Genomic DNA, 15039 nt, shown 5'->3' with positions numbered 1-15039 from the left:
CACCATGTACCTCTGAACTTTAGAAGAGTATAAGTACACCATGTACCTCTGAACTGTAGAAGAGTATAAGTACACCATGTACCTCTGAACTGTAGAGGAGTAGAAGTACACCATGTACCTCTGAACTGTAGTGGAGTAGAAGTACACCATGTACCTCTGAACTGAAGAGGAGTATAATTACACCATGTACCTCTGAACTGTAGAAGAGTATAAGTACACCATGTACCTCTGAACTAGTGGAGTAGAAGTACACCATGTACCTCTGAACTTTAGAAGAGTATAAGTACACCATGTACCTCTGAACTGTAGAGGAGTATAATTACACCATGTACCTCTGAACTCTAGAAGAGTATAAGTACACCATGTACCTCTGAACTGTAGAGGAGTAGAAGTACACAGTATCATAAAATGGAAATACTCAAGGAAAGTACAAATACCTCTAAATAGTAGCCTACTTGAGTAGGCCTACAGTTTGAATGTATATAATTTAATTACTTCTCACCACTGCTTAAATGATTAGATTAAATTGTTAACATTTAACCGTCCATTTCTTTTTTATGTTCCTGTATTCAGGTTTCTTGAATCTCTCCTTTAAACTAGACTGAAGCCTCTCCATCTCTTTCTAATTTTACCCAATTTAAAACGTGAAGCGCTTTTATTCCGAAAGTCTCGGGGCGGATGTTCATTGTTTAACGTATACCGGAAGTGACCGTATTTCTCACAACACCTCTTTCTTCACTCAAACCGGTCAGGTGTCACAACTTAAATCGTCTCGTTGAGCTAACTGGTACCCACCGAAATAACGTTTAATATCTCCGTTTTCTCTGCTTTTCGAGGCGGAATATCAACACAGCAGGAAGGGTAAACACCGACAGACACTACGGTAACTCCTATTTGACTCATTATTGATAATTAACTGGAGAATTGTGTTTAAAAGTGTCTCTTTAAACTCTAATAACTAGCTTGCAGCCCCTCTGGAGGGTTGGCTAAACATATTAGCCTGGTTTGAAGAACTTAATGTCCCAAAGGTCTGTGTTTAAAGCTCCGTGAAACTGACTTTAAGACAGCTTGTATTGTATTACACCTCTGTGGGTATGTGTGTTTCACAAAGGATGCTTCAGGCTGGAGCACAAAGGATGCTTCAGGCTGACTGGAGCACAAAGGATGCTTCAAGCTGGAGCACAAAGGATGCTTCAGGCTGGAGCACAAAGGATGCTTCAAGCTGGAGCACAAAGGATGCTTCGGGCTGACTTTAGTGACCTCCATCAGATGGTAGCAGTTCAGATTCTCTCTCAGAGCATGCTTTGGGTCCCAGAGGATGCTGTTGGAGCCTCTCCGGTCATTATGGGATGCACACAGAGTTAAGCAGCAATCTCGTAGCCTACCTTGTGTTTAAGGTCCATTAAGAAATTAAAAATCATCTGGAAGGAAACATGAATGAAGACCAAAGAAATGACCCCAACAAAAAAAAGAAATCGCCTTTTTTAACAAGGAGTTTTAGTTTTTTACACCTGGCAAAGCATACTTTCTTTTAATAAGCAATATATATCTTCTTTACCCCGTCACTACTTTTTACATGTTTTATTTGCAAAACTTGTCTTGAGAAAAACATGTGTCTCCTGTTATCTGGACGACGTGTTATCTTTACTATATTCTTCTTTATCTCTGAAGTCAAACAGACAGTAGACCAAAGTTCTTTGAGCTCATGGTCAATATATAGATGAGAGTTAAGTAGATCAACTAAACACTGACAACATCAGCAGGAGAGGACTCTTTAAAGTAGAGACACTACATACTGATATACACCTGATCATCAGCAGGAGAGGACTCTTTAAAGTAGAGACACTACATACTGATATACACCTGAACATCAGCAGGAGAGGACTCTTTAAAGTAGAGACACTACATACTGATATACACCTGAACATCAGCAGGAGAGGACTCTTTAAAGTAGAGACACTACATACTGATATACACCTGAACATCAGCAGGAGAGGACTCTTTAAAGTAGAGACACTACATACTGATATACACCTGAACATCAGCAGGAGAGGACTCTTTAAAGTAGAGACACTACATACTGATATACACCTGAACATCAGCAGGAGAGGACTCTTTAAAGTAGAGACACTACATACTGACACACATCTGAACATCAGCAGGAGAGGACTCTTTAAAGTAGAGACACTACATACTGATATACACCTGAACATCAGCAGGAGAGGACTCTTTAAAGTAGAGACACTACATACTGATATACACCTGAACATCAGCAGGAGAGGACTCTTTAAAGTAGAGACACTACATACTGATATACACCAGAACATCAGCAGGAGAGGACTCTTTAAAGTAGAGACACTACATACTGACACACATCTGAACATCAGCAGGAGAGGACTCTTTAAAGTAGAGACTCTACATACTGATATACACCTGAACATCAGCAGGAGAGGACTCTTTAAAGTAGAGACACTACATACTGATATACACCTGAACATCAGCAGCAGAGGACTCTTTAAAGTAGAGACACTACATACTGATATATACCTGAACATCAGCAGGAGAGGACTCTTTAAAGTAGAGACACTACATACTGATATACACCTGAACATCAGCAGGAGAGGACTCTTTAAAGTAGAGACACTACATACTGATATACACCTGAACATCAGCAGGAGAGGACTCTTTAAAGTAGAGACACTACATACTGATATACACCTGAACATCAGCAGGAGAGGACTCTTTAAAGTAGAGACACTACATACTGATATACACCTGAACATCAACAGGGAGAGGACTCTTTAAAGTAGAGACACTACATACTGATATACGCCTGAACATCAGCAGGAGAGGACTCTTTAAAGTAGAGACACTACATACTGATATACACCTGAACATCAGCAGGAGAGGACTCTTTAAAGTAGAGACACTACATACTGATATACACCTGAACATCAGCAGGAGAGGACTCTTTAAAGTAGAGACACTACATACTGATATACACCTGAACATCAGCAGGAGAGGACTCTTAATCACAAAGAAAACTATTTGTATTGTAGTATTATATATCTTTATTGAACAAAGACCATGCATACAAATTCATTTCATTTAACTATAATTACTATATTGTTTGTTAAATGTGAAGTGTCGTTACCTCTTGCTGCCACCAGGTGTCACCAAATGTCAGCTTTTCTCAATCTTTTTTTTGTGTTTTGTTTTTAAGGCATTACTCTGTTCCTAACATCCCGACCATAGAGAGAACTTTAAAGGTAACTAAAACCATGTGTTTTATTGAGTAAAAATATACATATACTGTCAGATTACACCCACACACAGCAGGTAGAATTTATAACACGTTCAGAATCAGGTTTATTGCCTTATGGATTATATTGGACCAACACTGTCATCTTCTATATTACAAGGGCTTCCTCCTTCAGCCTAGCGCTCCTATGCACTTTGGATTTGAAAGTTTTTATGTTTTCCTGTAACAGTGTCACCCCAGTATAAATTCATTTATTTATTTTTGATAATTATTGCTATCTAACTTAATTTTGTTGTTGCCTCTACCCCCCGGATAGAGAATGGTAGAGGTTGGGGATCCCTACGATGTTCAGTGTTTTTTATTTCTTATTCGTATCTACGCACCTTACTTGTCATGTCATGTCTGAGCTGTTGTGTTTCGTGTTGTATTTCAGGGTGAGGATGCTGCGGGTGGCGGTGGTCGGGGGAGGGGCGGCGGGTCTCTGTGCAGCGCGGCACATCCTGTCCAAAGGGAAACGCTTCGCACCCCCGGTGGTGTTCGAGCTCACCGACAACATCGGGGGAACCTGGTGCTACGACGAGAGAATCACGTACGACAACGGGAGGCCGGTTCACAGCAGCATGTACCGAGACCTACGGTAAATCAGTGCCATCGTGTTAATGCAGTCAGAAATAATGTGAATAAATGTAATGCATGTGTCCCATGCAGAGGAGGGAAGTAGTGGAGTTCAAATACTTTGTTACTGTACTTAAGTACATCTTTCTGGTATCAGTACTTTACTCCCCTAATTATTTTTTCTGAAGACTTTTTACTTTTTTACATTTTGAACTCAAATACCTGTACTTTCTACTTCTTACATGTTGAACCCAAATACCTGTACTTTCTACTTCTTACATGTTGAACTCAAATACCTGTACTTTCTACTTCTTACATGTTGAACTCAAATACCTGTACTTTCTACTTCTCACATGTTGAACCCAAATACCTGTACTTTCTACTTCTCACATGTTGAACACAAATACCTGTACTTTCTACTTCTTACATGTTGAACGCAAATACCTGTACTTTCTACTTCTTACATGTTGAACACAAATACCTGTACTTTCTACTTCTTACATGTTGAACACAAATACCTGTACTTTCTACTTCTTACATGTTGAACCCAAATACCTGTACTTTCTACTTCTCACATGTTGAACACAAATACCTGTACTTTCTACTTCTTACATGTTGAACGCAAATACCTGTACTTTCTACTTCTTACATGTTGAACGCAAATACCTGTACTTTCTACTTCTTACATGTTGAACTCAAATACCTGTACTTTCTACTTCTTACATGTTGAACTCAAATACCTGTACTTTCTACTTCTTACATGTTGAACTCAAATACCTGTACTTTCTACTTCTCACATGTTGAACTCAAATACCTGTACTTTCTACTTCTTACATGTTGAACACAAATACCTGTACTTTCTACTTCTCACATGTTGAACTCAAATACCTGTACTTTCTACTTCTTACATGTTGAACACAAATACCTGTACTTTCTACTTCTTACATGTTGAACGCAAATACCTGTACTTTCTACTTCTTACATGTTGAACTCAAATACCTGTACTTTCTACTTCTTACATGTTGAACACAAATACCTGTACTTTCTACTTCTTACATGTTGAACTCAAATACCTGTACTTTCTACTTCTTACATGTTGAACACAAATACCTGAACTTTCTACTTCTTACATGTTGAACACAAATACCTGTACTTTCTACTTCTTACATGTTGAACTCAAATACCTGTACTTTCTACTTCTTACATGTTGAACACAAATACCTGTACTTTCTACTTCTTACATGTTGAACTCAAATACCTGTACTTTCTACTTCTTACATGTTGAACTCAAATACCTGTACTTTCTACTTCTTACATGTTGTACTCAAATACCTGTACTTTATACTTCTTACATGTTGAACACAAATACCTGAACTTTCTACTTCTTACATGTTGAACACAAATACCTGTACTTTCTACTTCTCACATGTTGAACACAAATACCTGTACTTTCTACTTCTTACATGTTGAACACAAATACCTGTACTTTCTACTTCTTACATGTTGAACACAAATACCTGTACTTTCTACTTCTAACATGTTGAACACTAATACCTGTACTTTCTACTTCTTACATGTTGAACTCAAATACCTGTACTTTCTACTTCTCACATGTTGAACTCAAATACCTGTACTTTCTACTTCTCTCATTCTCCAAACAGGCTGGTTCCTTTAGTCTGAATGTGTGTTTGGTGGCGTGATCATTATTATTTAGAGTCATTGCGTGCCTATTGATTTGAACACGATCCGTGTATCCATCATTTCCTGGTCTTCTCTAAAGAAGAGGGACCAATGGAAACGTTGTCATGTTGCCGTTGGTCACCATGGAAACATTCATTAGCTAACAATGACATTATTGTTCTATTAATATAAAGGGAGGTCAGGTACTCTTTAAAACAGCTGCTAGTTATGGGTACCTTTTACTTCAGTACATTTCAAAGCCTCTTTACTTTTACTTGAGTAAAGAAGTTTAGTCAGTACTTCTACTTTTACCAGAGTATTTTTAAACATGAGTATCCGTACTTCTACTTGAGGAAAGGATGTGTGTACTTTAACATCTCTGGTCCCATGTGGCAAACTATATTTGATTAGTGACGTGTCAATGTATTAAGTATTTCAACTTAAATTAGGTTTACTGTACTAAACTCTGAAGGCTTGCAAAACTGGAAATTGAGACCTTCGGGTGGCATGATGAGTCTTAAAACCCTGAAGTGTGTTAGTGTTACAAAAATAAAACTAAAGTGGGCCGAGGAGGTTTCCCTGAGGAACACCATGTTCAGGAAACTTCATAAAACACTCACGGTCCTGTTTACATTTAAGTTTTAAAGCCTCCTCCTCCTCCTCCTCCCACAGGACGAATCTTCCCAAAGAGGTGATGATGTTTCCTGATTTCCCCTTCGACTCCAAGCTGAGCAGCTTTTTGCCGCACCACGAGGTCCAGAACTACCTGGAGAAATACTGCCAGAACCACGGCATCCGGCCTAACATCCGCGTGAGTCCATGCCATCCAAAAATAAATACAGAAAAACCTGTTAGTATTTCAACTTAAATTAGGTTCACAGTAATGAACTCTGCACGCTTGCAAATAAATGGATACTGGGGTAATCAGATAACATTACGAGTCCTAAAACCCTGAAATTAGTCAGCGTTACGAGCCATAAAACCCCAAACCCTGAGTCGGCATAAAGTGGTGTTGATATGTGGAGATTATCCCGCTGAACTAAACGTGTAAGAATCATAAACGTCCGTTTGACACGGAGATTATTTTCCAGCATAATCCAAAATCACATTTGCATTGAACCAGACAGATGTTGCCTTCAGGGACCAACAGAAGCAGGGAGATGTTGCCTTCAGGGACCGACAGAAGCAGGGAGATGTTGCCTTCAGGGACCAACAGAAGCAGGGAGATGTTGCCTTCAGGGACCAACAGAAGCAGGGAGATGTTGCCTTCAGGGACCAACAGAACCAGGGAGATGTTGCCTTCAGGGACCAACAGAAGCAGGGAGATGTTGCCTTCAGGGACCAACAGAAGCAGGGAGATGTTGCCTTCAGGGACCAACAGAAGCAGGGAGATGTTGCCTTCAGGGACCAACAGAAGTAGGGAGATGTTGCCTTCAGGGACCAACACAGAAACAGTCCTGAAGCTCTGTTTTAGCCTTGTGTTTATCTTCCTCTCTGTTGTTCTTCAGTTTAACACAGCGGTGGAGAAGGTGACGCCTGTTGTTTTGGCGTTGGAGGAAGACAAAGGACAGACGACGTGGGAAGTGACGTCTTGTGACTCCTCCGGTCTTCAGAAAACAGAAACCTTCGACTCCATCTTCGTCTGCTCCGGGTGAGATGTGAAGAAATCTGCATTTAACCCGTCTGCATCACTCGGGACTTTTTGGGCTTTTTAACTGTGACATGATTTTTTGCTGTTTATGGAGATAACTTACATTAACTATACATCAGCTGCTATAATCAGTGTATAATGATAACGTGTGTTTTCCCATTGAAAGCTATTTAGATCAGAGTTCATTTCTGTACAATCTTTCACTAGATTGAGACATTTTCTCATGTTTGCCCCACTAAGTAGACAGAACATAAATTGTTGTTTTTTATATATAAAAAGGACAATATATACAGTAGGGCAAAAAAGTCTTTAGTCAGCCACCAATTGTGCAAGTTCTCCCACTTAGAAAGATGAGAGGCCTGTAATGTTCATCCGAGGTATACCTCAACTATGAGAGACAGAATGAGAAAAAGAAATTCAGAAAATCACATTGTCTGATTTTTAAAGACTTTATTTGTAAATGATGGAAAATAAGTATTTGGTCAATAACCAAAGTTCATCTGAATACTTTGTTATAAACCCTTTGTTGGCAATGACAGAGGTCAAACGCTTTCTGTAAGTCTTCACAAGGTTTTCACTGTTGCTGGTATTTAGGCCCATTCCTCCATGCAGATCTCCTCTAGAGCAGTGATGTTTTGGGGCTGTCGCTAGGCAACACGGACTTTCAACCCCCTCCAAAGATTTTCTATGGGGTTGAGATCTGGAGACTGGCTAGGCCACTCCAGGACCTTGAAATGCTTCTTACGAAGCCACTCCTTCGTTGCCCGGGCGGTGTGTTTGGGATCATTGTCATGCTGAAAGACCCAGCCACGTTTCATCTTCAATGCCCTTGCTGATGGAAGGAGGTTGTCACTCAAAATCTCACGATACATGGCCCCATTCATTCTTTCCTTTACACGGATCAGTGGTCCTGGTCCCTTTGCAGAACAACAGCCCCAAAGCATGATGTCCCCCCCCCCATGTCTCACAGTAGGTGTTCTTTGGATGCAACTCAGCATTCTTTCTCCTCCAAACACGTCTAGTTGAGTTTTTACCAAAAAGTTCTATTTTGGTTTCATCTGACCATATGACATTCTCCCAATCCTCTTCTGGATCATCTAAATGCTCTCTAGCAAACTTCAGACGGGCCTGGACATGTCCTGGCTTAAGCAGGGGGACACGTCTGGCACTGCAGGATTTGAGTCCCTGGCGGCATAGTGTGTTACTGATGGTAGCCTTTGTTACTTTGGTCCCAGCTCTCTGCAGGTCATGGACTAGGTCCCCCCGTGTGGTTCTGGGATCTTTGCTCACCGTTCTTGTTTCTCATTCTGACCCCACGGGGTGAGATCTTGCGTGGAGCCCCAGATCGAGGGAGATTATCAGTGGTCTTGTTTGTCTTCCATTTTCTAATAATTGCTCCCACAGTTGATTTCTTCACACCAAGCTGCTTACCTATTGCAGATTCAGTCTTCCCAGCCTGGTGCAGGTCTACCATTTAGTTTCTGGTGTCCTTTGACAGCTCTCTGGTCTTGGCCATAGTGGAGTTTGGAGTGTGACTGTTTGAGGTTGTGGACAGGTGTCTTTTATTCTGATAACGAGTTCAAACAGGTTCCATTAATACAGTTAACAAGTGGAGGACAGAGGAGGCTCTTAAAGAAGAAGTTACAGGTCTGTGAGAGCCAGACATCTTGTTTCTTTGTTATTGACCAAATACTTATTTTACACCATCATTTGCAAATAAATTCTTTAAAAATCAGACAATGGGATTTTTTCTCATTCTGTCTCTCATAGTTGAGGTATACCTGGGATGAACATTACAGGCCTCTCATCTTTTTAAGTGAGAGAACTTGCACAATTGGTGGCTGACTAAATACCTTTTTGCCCCACTGTACATATAAACAAACATATTTGGTAGTTATGATTATGACTGAAGTTGGTTAAACTGTTTCTAACCATTTTTAGGATTATATTGTCCTTTTTCTTATGTATTTCCGTACTTCATTTAACGTATCATTTTATTATTTCTTAAATTGTTAAGTGTCTTTACCTCCTGCTGCCGCTAGGTGTCGCCAAAGCCCAGTATTCTTTTCATTTTAAGTGTTTTTTTGTGTTTTAACATTTGTTTTTGTTTGTTTTTAAGGCATTACTCTGTTCCTAACATCCCGACCATACCGGGGATGGAGAAATTTAAAGGTACCTTAATAAATATGGTTTATTAAATCGACATATATATATACATACTGTCAGATTCAACCCAATTTATATATGTATATATACTTTTTAACTCATGTGTATTTCTTTATTAACCAGCTTATTAATAATTTTCCAATTTGGGTTCAATAAAGTATTTCAAATTTAAACTAATTCATTGAAAATACAGCATTTCTGATGGCTATTTTTGATGGAGCTATGCGAGCAATTTCCCCCTGCTTCCAACTTTTGTGCTAAGCTAGGCTAAAAGCTTCCCCCTGCTATGCTAACAGTTGCCCTGCTTCCAACTTTTAAGCTGAGTTAGGCTAATATTTCCCCCCTTCTTCTATTCTTTAAGCTAAGCTATGCTAATAATGTCCCTCTGCTTCCAGTCTTCATGCTAAGCTATGCTAATAATGTCCCTCTGATTCCAGTCTTTAAGCTAAGCTATGCTAATAATGTCCCTCTGCTTCCAGTCTTTAAGCTAAGCTATGCTAATAATGTCCCTATGCTTATAGTCTTCATGCTAAGCTATGCTAATAGTTTCCCCCTGCTTCCAGTCTTCATGCTAAGCTATGCTAACAGTCCTCTCTGAGCAGGAGAGGTGCTCCACAGTCACTCGTACAGATCTGCTGAGTCGTTCTCAGGGAAGACCGTCATCGTTCTGGGAGCAAAAGCTTCAGGACTGGATATTTCCATGGAGCTGGCTAACGCTGGAGCCCAGGTAACGAAAACATTGAGTTCAGGTGACAAACTTTAGTGGATTAATGTGGAGAGATCATTATTATGATGTTTATGAGGCGGTTTCTTAGATTCAGTTCAGAAATATTCCCCAGAAAAAGGGTAAAATAAAGGAACACCCAATATGTTCATTTGAAAATAAACTCATCACTGTGTTTTAAAGAACACAACAGAACATTCTCCATGATTAGAAGTTAATGTCGGCTCATGTTTAACAACCAAAACTGTCCTGTATCCAGTCCTATTTCAGTATTGCACAAATCAAACTAAGAATGCACTATTTGAAGTCCATCTGTAGAAATTATATTTATTTTATTAGTCCTAATGTCTGATATTTTATATTTTCCCATCTACAAAAACAGAAACTGAACATTATAATATTTTCTTACCAATTGAAACAGAAGTTCTGGAGAAATATCACTCTCAAAATGGTGCAAATATTGAACTATAATGGCACTAAAATGGGACACAAATATGGCCAATTCATGAAGACTTTTCTCTGGTTTGTTTTGTGTGCAGGTGCGTCTGAGTTTCTCCGGTCCTCCGCTCACCTTCCCTCTTCCTGACGGGATCCAGGAGGCCGGTTTAGTCGAGGCGGTCGAGAGAGACGGCAGCATTCGCTTCCAGGTCAGGAAACCTACCAGCAGCAGCAGCAGGAATAATAACCTTCACTTTCACCCAGTTTGTGAAGACCCAGGGATTCAGAGGGTCCTTAGGAGTCTGAATAGGTCTTAAGATATCTTAAACAGTCTTTATTAATCATAAAGTCTTAATTAGTCTTGATGATCCTTAAGAATTATTTAAAAAGTCTAAATGAGTTCAAATCCTAAGAAGTCTTAAAAAGTCTCACATGTCTTTGAAAGTAATGAAGTCTTTAGCCATGTTTTTTTAGTCTTAAACATTCTTGTACATTCTTTATAAACCTTAAAAAGCCTTTAAAGTATATATTTTTTTATTAAGTCATTTCCTTTAAAGTATTAAAGTCTTGAATCCGTTTTTTAAGTCTTAAAAGGTTTTCAATAAACCTTCAAAAGTCTTCCAAGGGGTTATTAAGTCTTAAACAGGGCTGGCTGAAAGGGTCTTAAAAAGGTCTTAACAGATCTGAAGACGTTTCCATCCGTCATTACCAGTCTTAAAGGTATTGAACATTAATGAAGACCCTTCCTGTTGCAGGACGGCTCCTCGGGCCCTGCAGACGTCCTGCTGTTCTGCACCGGATACGTCTTCAGCTTCCCGTACCTGGACGCCGCTCAGCTGAAGCTACAGATCCAGGATCAGCTGCTGGCGCCCCTGTACCGCCACATGATGCCCCCCAACTTCCCCTCGCTCTTCTTCATCGGCATGTGCAAACTCATCTGCCCCTTCCCCAACTTCCACTGCCAGGTAGGCCGACCCGACCAAAGATAAGGAGTTTAAAGATACCTGAGAAACATTTCAGAAGTCTCAAAGAGTCTAAGGAAGTCTGAGAACATTTTAAACGCTCTGAGAACGTTTTAAACGCTCTGAGAACATTTTAAACGCTCTGAGAACGTTTTAGACCGCCTGAGAAAGTCTCAGGGTGCGTTCACACCTGCCTTGTATAGTCCGGTTCAATCGAACCCTGGTACGTTTAGCCGCTTGGTGCGGTTCATTTGGGTCGGTGTCGAGACCTCTTAAGTGAACTAAACAACCGGACTCTGGTCTGCTAAAATAGGTGGTCTCGGAGCGCTTGCTTGCGGTTCATTGCTGGTGTGAACACAGTCCGCACCAAAACATAGGAAGCGTAGTATTTACGCGTCACAAGAACGGGGATATCTTCAAAATCTTTAGCCTCTTTCAAGACATCCGCGGTTGTTTAGTTAAAGAGTGAAGCAGAATGAAGTGTTGAACAGTGTCGTGTAAAGTAAAAATTCTCCGTCAGCTACATCAAAGTAACAACACCTGTCGTCGGTGAAACGCCCTCCTGACTGCAGAACGTCTCTCATTGTATGTGTTATAATGTTTTTTAACGGACGTTGTCTGATGATATAATCATATGCGCGGGCCGCTAGTGTCTGTTGATCTCCAGATTAACAGCAGCATGAGAATAACCTGCCGATGCTCCATGGCGGAGGCTCCGGTAGAAATTGCCAGGATTTGCGTTTTTACCCCCTTAATGTCTGACCAATGGTTGAACAGCATTTCCGAGCGCATGACTTGTGTTTAAAGTTTACAGTCCGTTTGAGTTTTGCCTGTGTGAACGCAAGCCGAACCTTCTGAAAAATGAAAAAATGTAACAAACTGTGGTCTGGTACGCACCAGAGAGCGGATGGTTAGGTGTGAATGCGACCTTAAACCTTCTGAGAAAGTCTTCAACCTAAGTCTTAAACGGTATAATTATCCAAAATCTACCAGAGACTCAACTACCGGATAATAAGAGACAACAGCTGGGAGCCTCAAAAAGTCTCTATGTCTGAATAAGTCTTAAAATGTGCTAAAGGTTCTAATAAGTCTTTAAAAGTCCTAAAAACCACCTTAAACCGTCTGAGAAAGTGTTGAGCAGTCTGAAGAAAGGTCTGAATAAGTATTGAAAAAGTCTTAAACTTTCTGTCTACTCTACTCAAATCTTAATCCGTGTTAAAAAGTCTTAATAAGTCCCAACAGGTGGCACTAAGGGTGCATTCTCATCTCTGTTCTCATCTCTGTTCGCCTCGCTGTTGGCCCCGCTCACCAACGTCTGGGAGCCGAGACTATATTAAAAAAAATAACGGAGTAACGCACCATGTAGTAACGGTGACTGAGTTACTGAATTTAAAAGATAACGCGTTAGAGTACTAGTTACTGCCAAAAATAACGGCGTTACAGTAATGCTACATTAGCGCTCCGAGACCACCTATTTTAGCGGACCAGAGTCTGGTTGTTTAGTTCACTTCAGAGGTCTCGACACCGACCCAAATGAACCGCACCAAGCGGCTAAACGTACCAGGGTTCGATTCAACCGGACTAAACAAGGCAGGTGTGAACGCACCCGAAGTCTTTAGCAGTCTGAAGTCTTTAAGTGAGGCCTCGTTTGATCCACAGAGGTTGTTCGAGTCGATCCTAATGACTCCCTGTGGTGCGTTCAGGTGCAGTTCGCCCTGGCGGTGCTGGATGGCTCCGTCTCGTTACCCTCGGCTGCTCTGATGGAGCAGGAGGTGCTGGAGGAGCTGCAGGAGAAGGAGCAGCGAGGCATTCAGCAGCGCCACCTGATGGTGCTCCAGCAGCAGCAGTGGGATTACTGCTCGATGCTCGCTGACACCGCTCAGTTCCCCCCGCTGCCGCCTGCCGTCAGGAGTCTGTACGAGGAGGTGTGGAGGCAGCGCCGAGAACACCCCAAACACTACCGGAGAAACAACTACCGCCTGATCGCAGACGACCGCTGGGAGCTCGTTCACTGACCGAGACAATAGCTGATACCTTACCTTAGCTAAGGAGGTTTCAAACAGATCAACAGTATTAATATATAATAACAGATGAATAACTACCGGAGACTCAACTACCGCCTGATCGATGGCGACAGCTGGGAGCTCGTTTACTGACGGAGACAATAGCTGATACTTAAAACAGATGAACAATATTAATATATAATAACAGATTCATGTTAAAAGATAATACATCTGAAAACTACCGGAGACTCAACGACCTCTGGGAAGAATTGAAAAGTCTCAAAAAGTGTGAGACTGCGTTAAAAAACTCTTAATAAGTTCTAAAAATTCTTTAACATTGTAATAATTATTAAACGGTATAATTATCTAAAAGCTACTGCCGGCGACTCAACTACCGGATAGTTAGAGACAACAGCTGGGAGTCTTACAAAGTCTTTAAAAGTCCTAATAAGTGTTAAATAACTTCGAAATTCTTAAAAAGTGTAGATATTTTCATTCTTAAACCCAAATAGTTTTTGTCTCTGACACATGAAGAAAATGAAAAGTATAATAATGGTTAATAGTTATTGTTGTAACATTGGAATAAAAAACCGTAGGATCATCGTGTTCATCGTCCAGGAGAAGATCGAAGAAAAGCAGACGCTGGGAAATAAATATGCAAAAAAGAAATATTCAAAAAGGTGATTTAATTGGTTCTGAAAGTAGAACTCAAGAACTCTCACCTGAAGAGGACAGTAGAAGTCATCGTAGAATTTAACAACGTAACGGCAATAATGAAGACCACAACTCCCATGATGCAACACTACGTCACCTCTACGTCTTTTTTACTGTTTCTTTTGAAGGACCTTTAGCGACAGAGATTCACTTTTAATTTTCCACTGAACTTTTTTAAGATGTTGTGTAACTTTGTTTTAATACTTACTGATCACTGAATGTGTGAAATGATTGATCACAGAGTCTTGATTAAAAAATGGGAGTCTACCTCATTTATTAAAATAAAATGTCTTTGTTATGAATTATTTTGTCCGTTCATCCATCTTCTCCCGCTTATCCGTGGTCGGGTCTCGGAGGTAACAGTTCCAGCAGAGAGCCCCAAACGTTCCTTTCCCCACATCAACCAGCTCTGACTGGGGGTCCCAAGGTGCTCCCAGGCCAGAGAAGAGATATAATCCCTCCACCTGGTCCTAGGTCTACCCCTTGGTCTCTTCCCAGCTGGACCTGCCTGGAACACCTCCCTAGGGAGGCGCCCAGGTGGCATCCTAACTAGGTGGCATCCTAACTAGGTGCCCGAACCACCTCAACTGGCTCCTTTCGACGCGAAGAAGGAGCGGTTCAACTCCGAGTCCCTCCCTGATGACTGAACTTCTCACCTTACCCCTAAGGGAGACACCAGCCACCCTGCGGAGAAAACCCATCTCGGCCGCTTGTACCCGCGATCTCGTTCTTTCGGTCATGACCCATCCTTCATGACCATAGGTGAGGGTAGGAAGGGAAACGGCCCGGTAGACAGAGAGCTTTGCCTTCTGGCTCAGCTCCCT

General features: G+C 41.0%; 1 protein-coding gene across 1 annotated transcript; it reads left to right on the top strand.

Annotated features, from left to right (window-relative positions):
* Nucleotides 1-721: 721 nt before the first annotated feature.
* LOC307020288 (uncharacterized protein) lies at nt 722-14517 on the top strand. Its single transcript, XM_079651523.1, has 10 exons — nt 722-883; nt 3224-3269; nt 3696-3899; nt 6230-6368; nt 7066-7208; nt 9328-9380; nt 9977-10101; nt 10638-10745; nt 11292-11501; nt 13202-14517. Exons 3-10 carry the CDS (start codon nt 3703-3705, stop codon nt 13511-13513), a joined length of 1287 nt encoding a protein of 428 aa, XP_079507649.1. The 5' UTR covers nt 722-883; nt 3224-3269; nt 3696-3702; the 3' UTR covers nt 13514-14517.
* The last annotated feature ends 522 nt before the right edge of the window (nt 14518-15039 follow it).

This window comes from Notothenia rossii (genome assembly GCF_949606895.1).
Source record: "Notothenia rossii genome assembly, chromosome: 9".
Classification (NCBI taxonomy): domain Eukaryota; kingdom Metazoa; phylum Chordata; class Actinopteri; order Perciformes; family Nototheniidae; genus Notothenia; species Notothenia rossii.
This window is presented reverse-complemented; position numbering and strand designations above follow the sequence as displayed.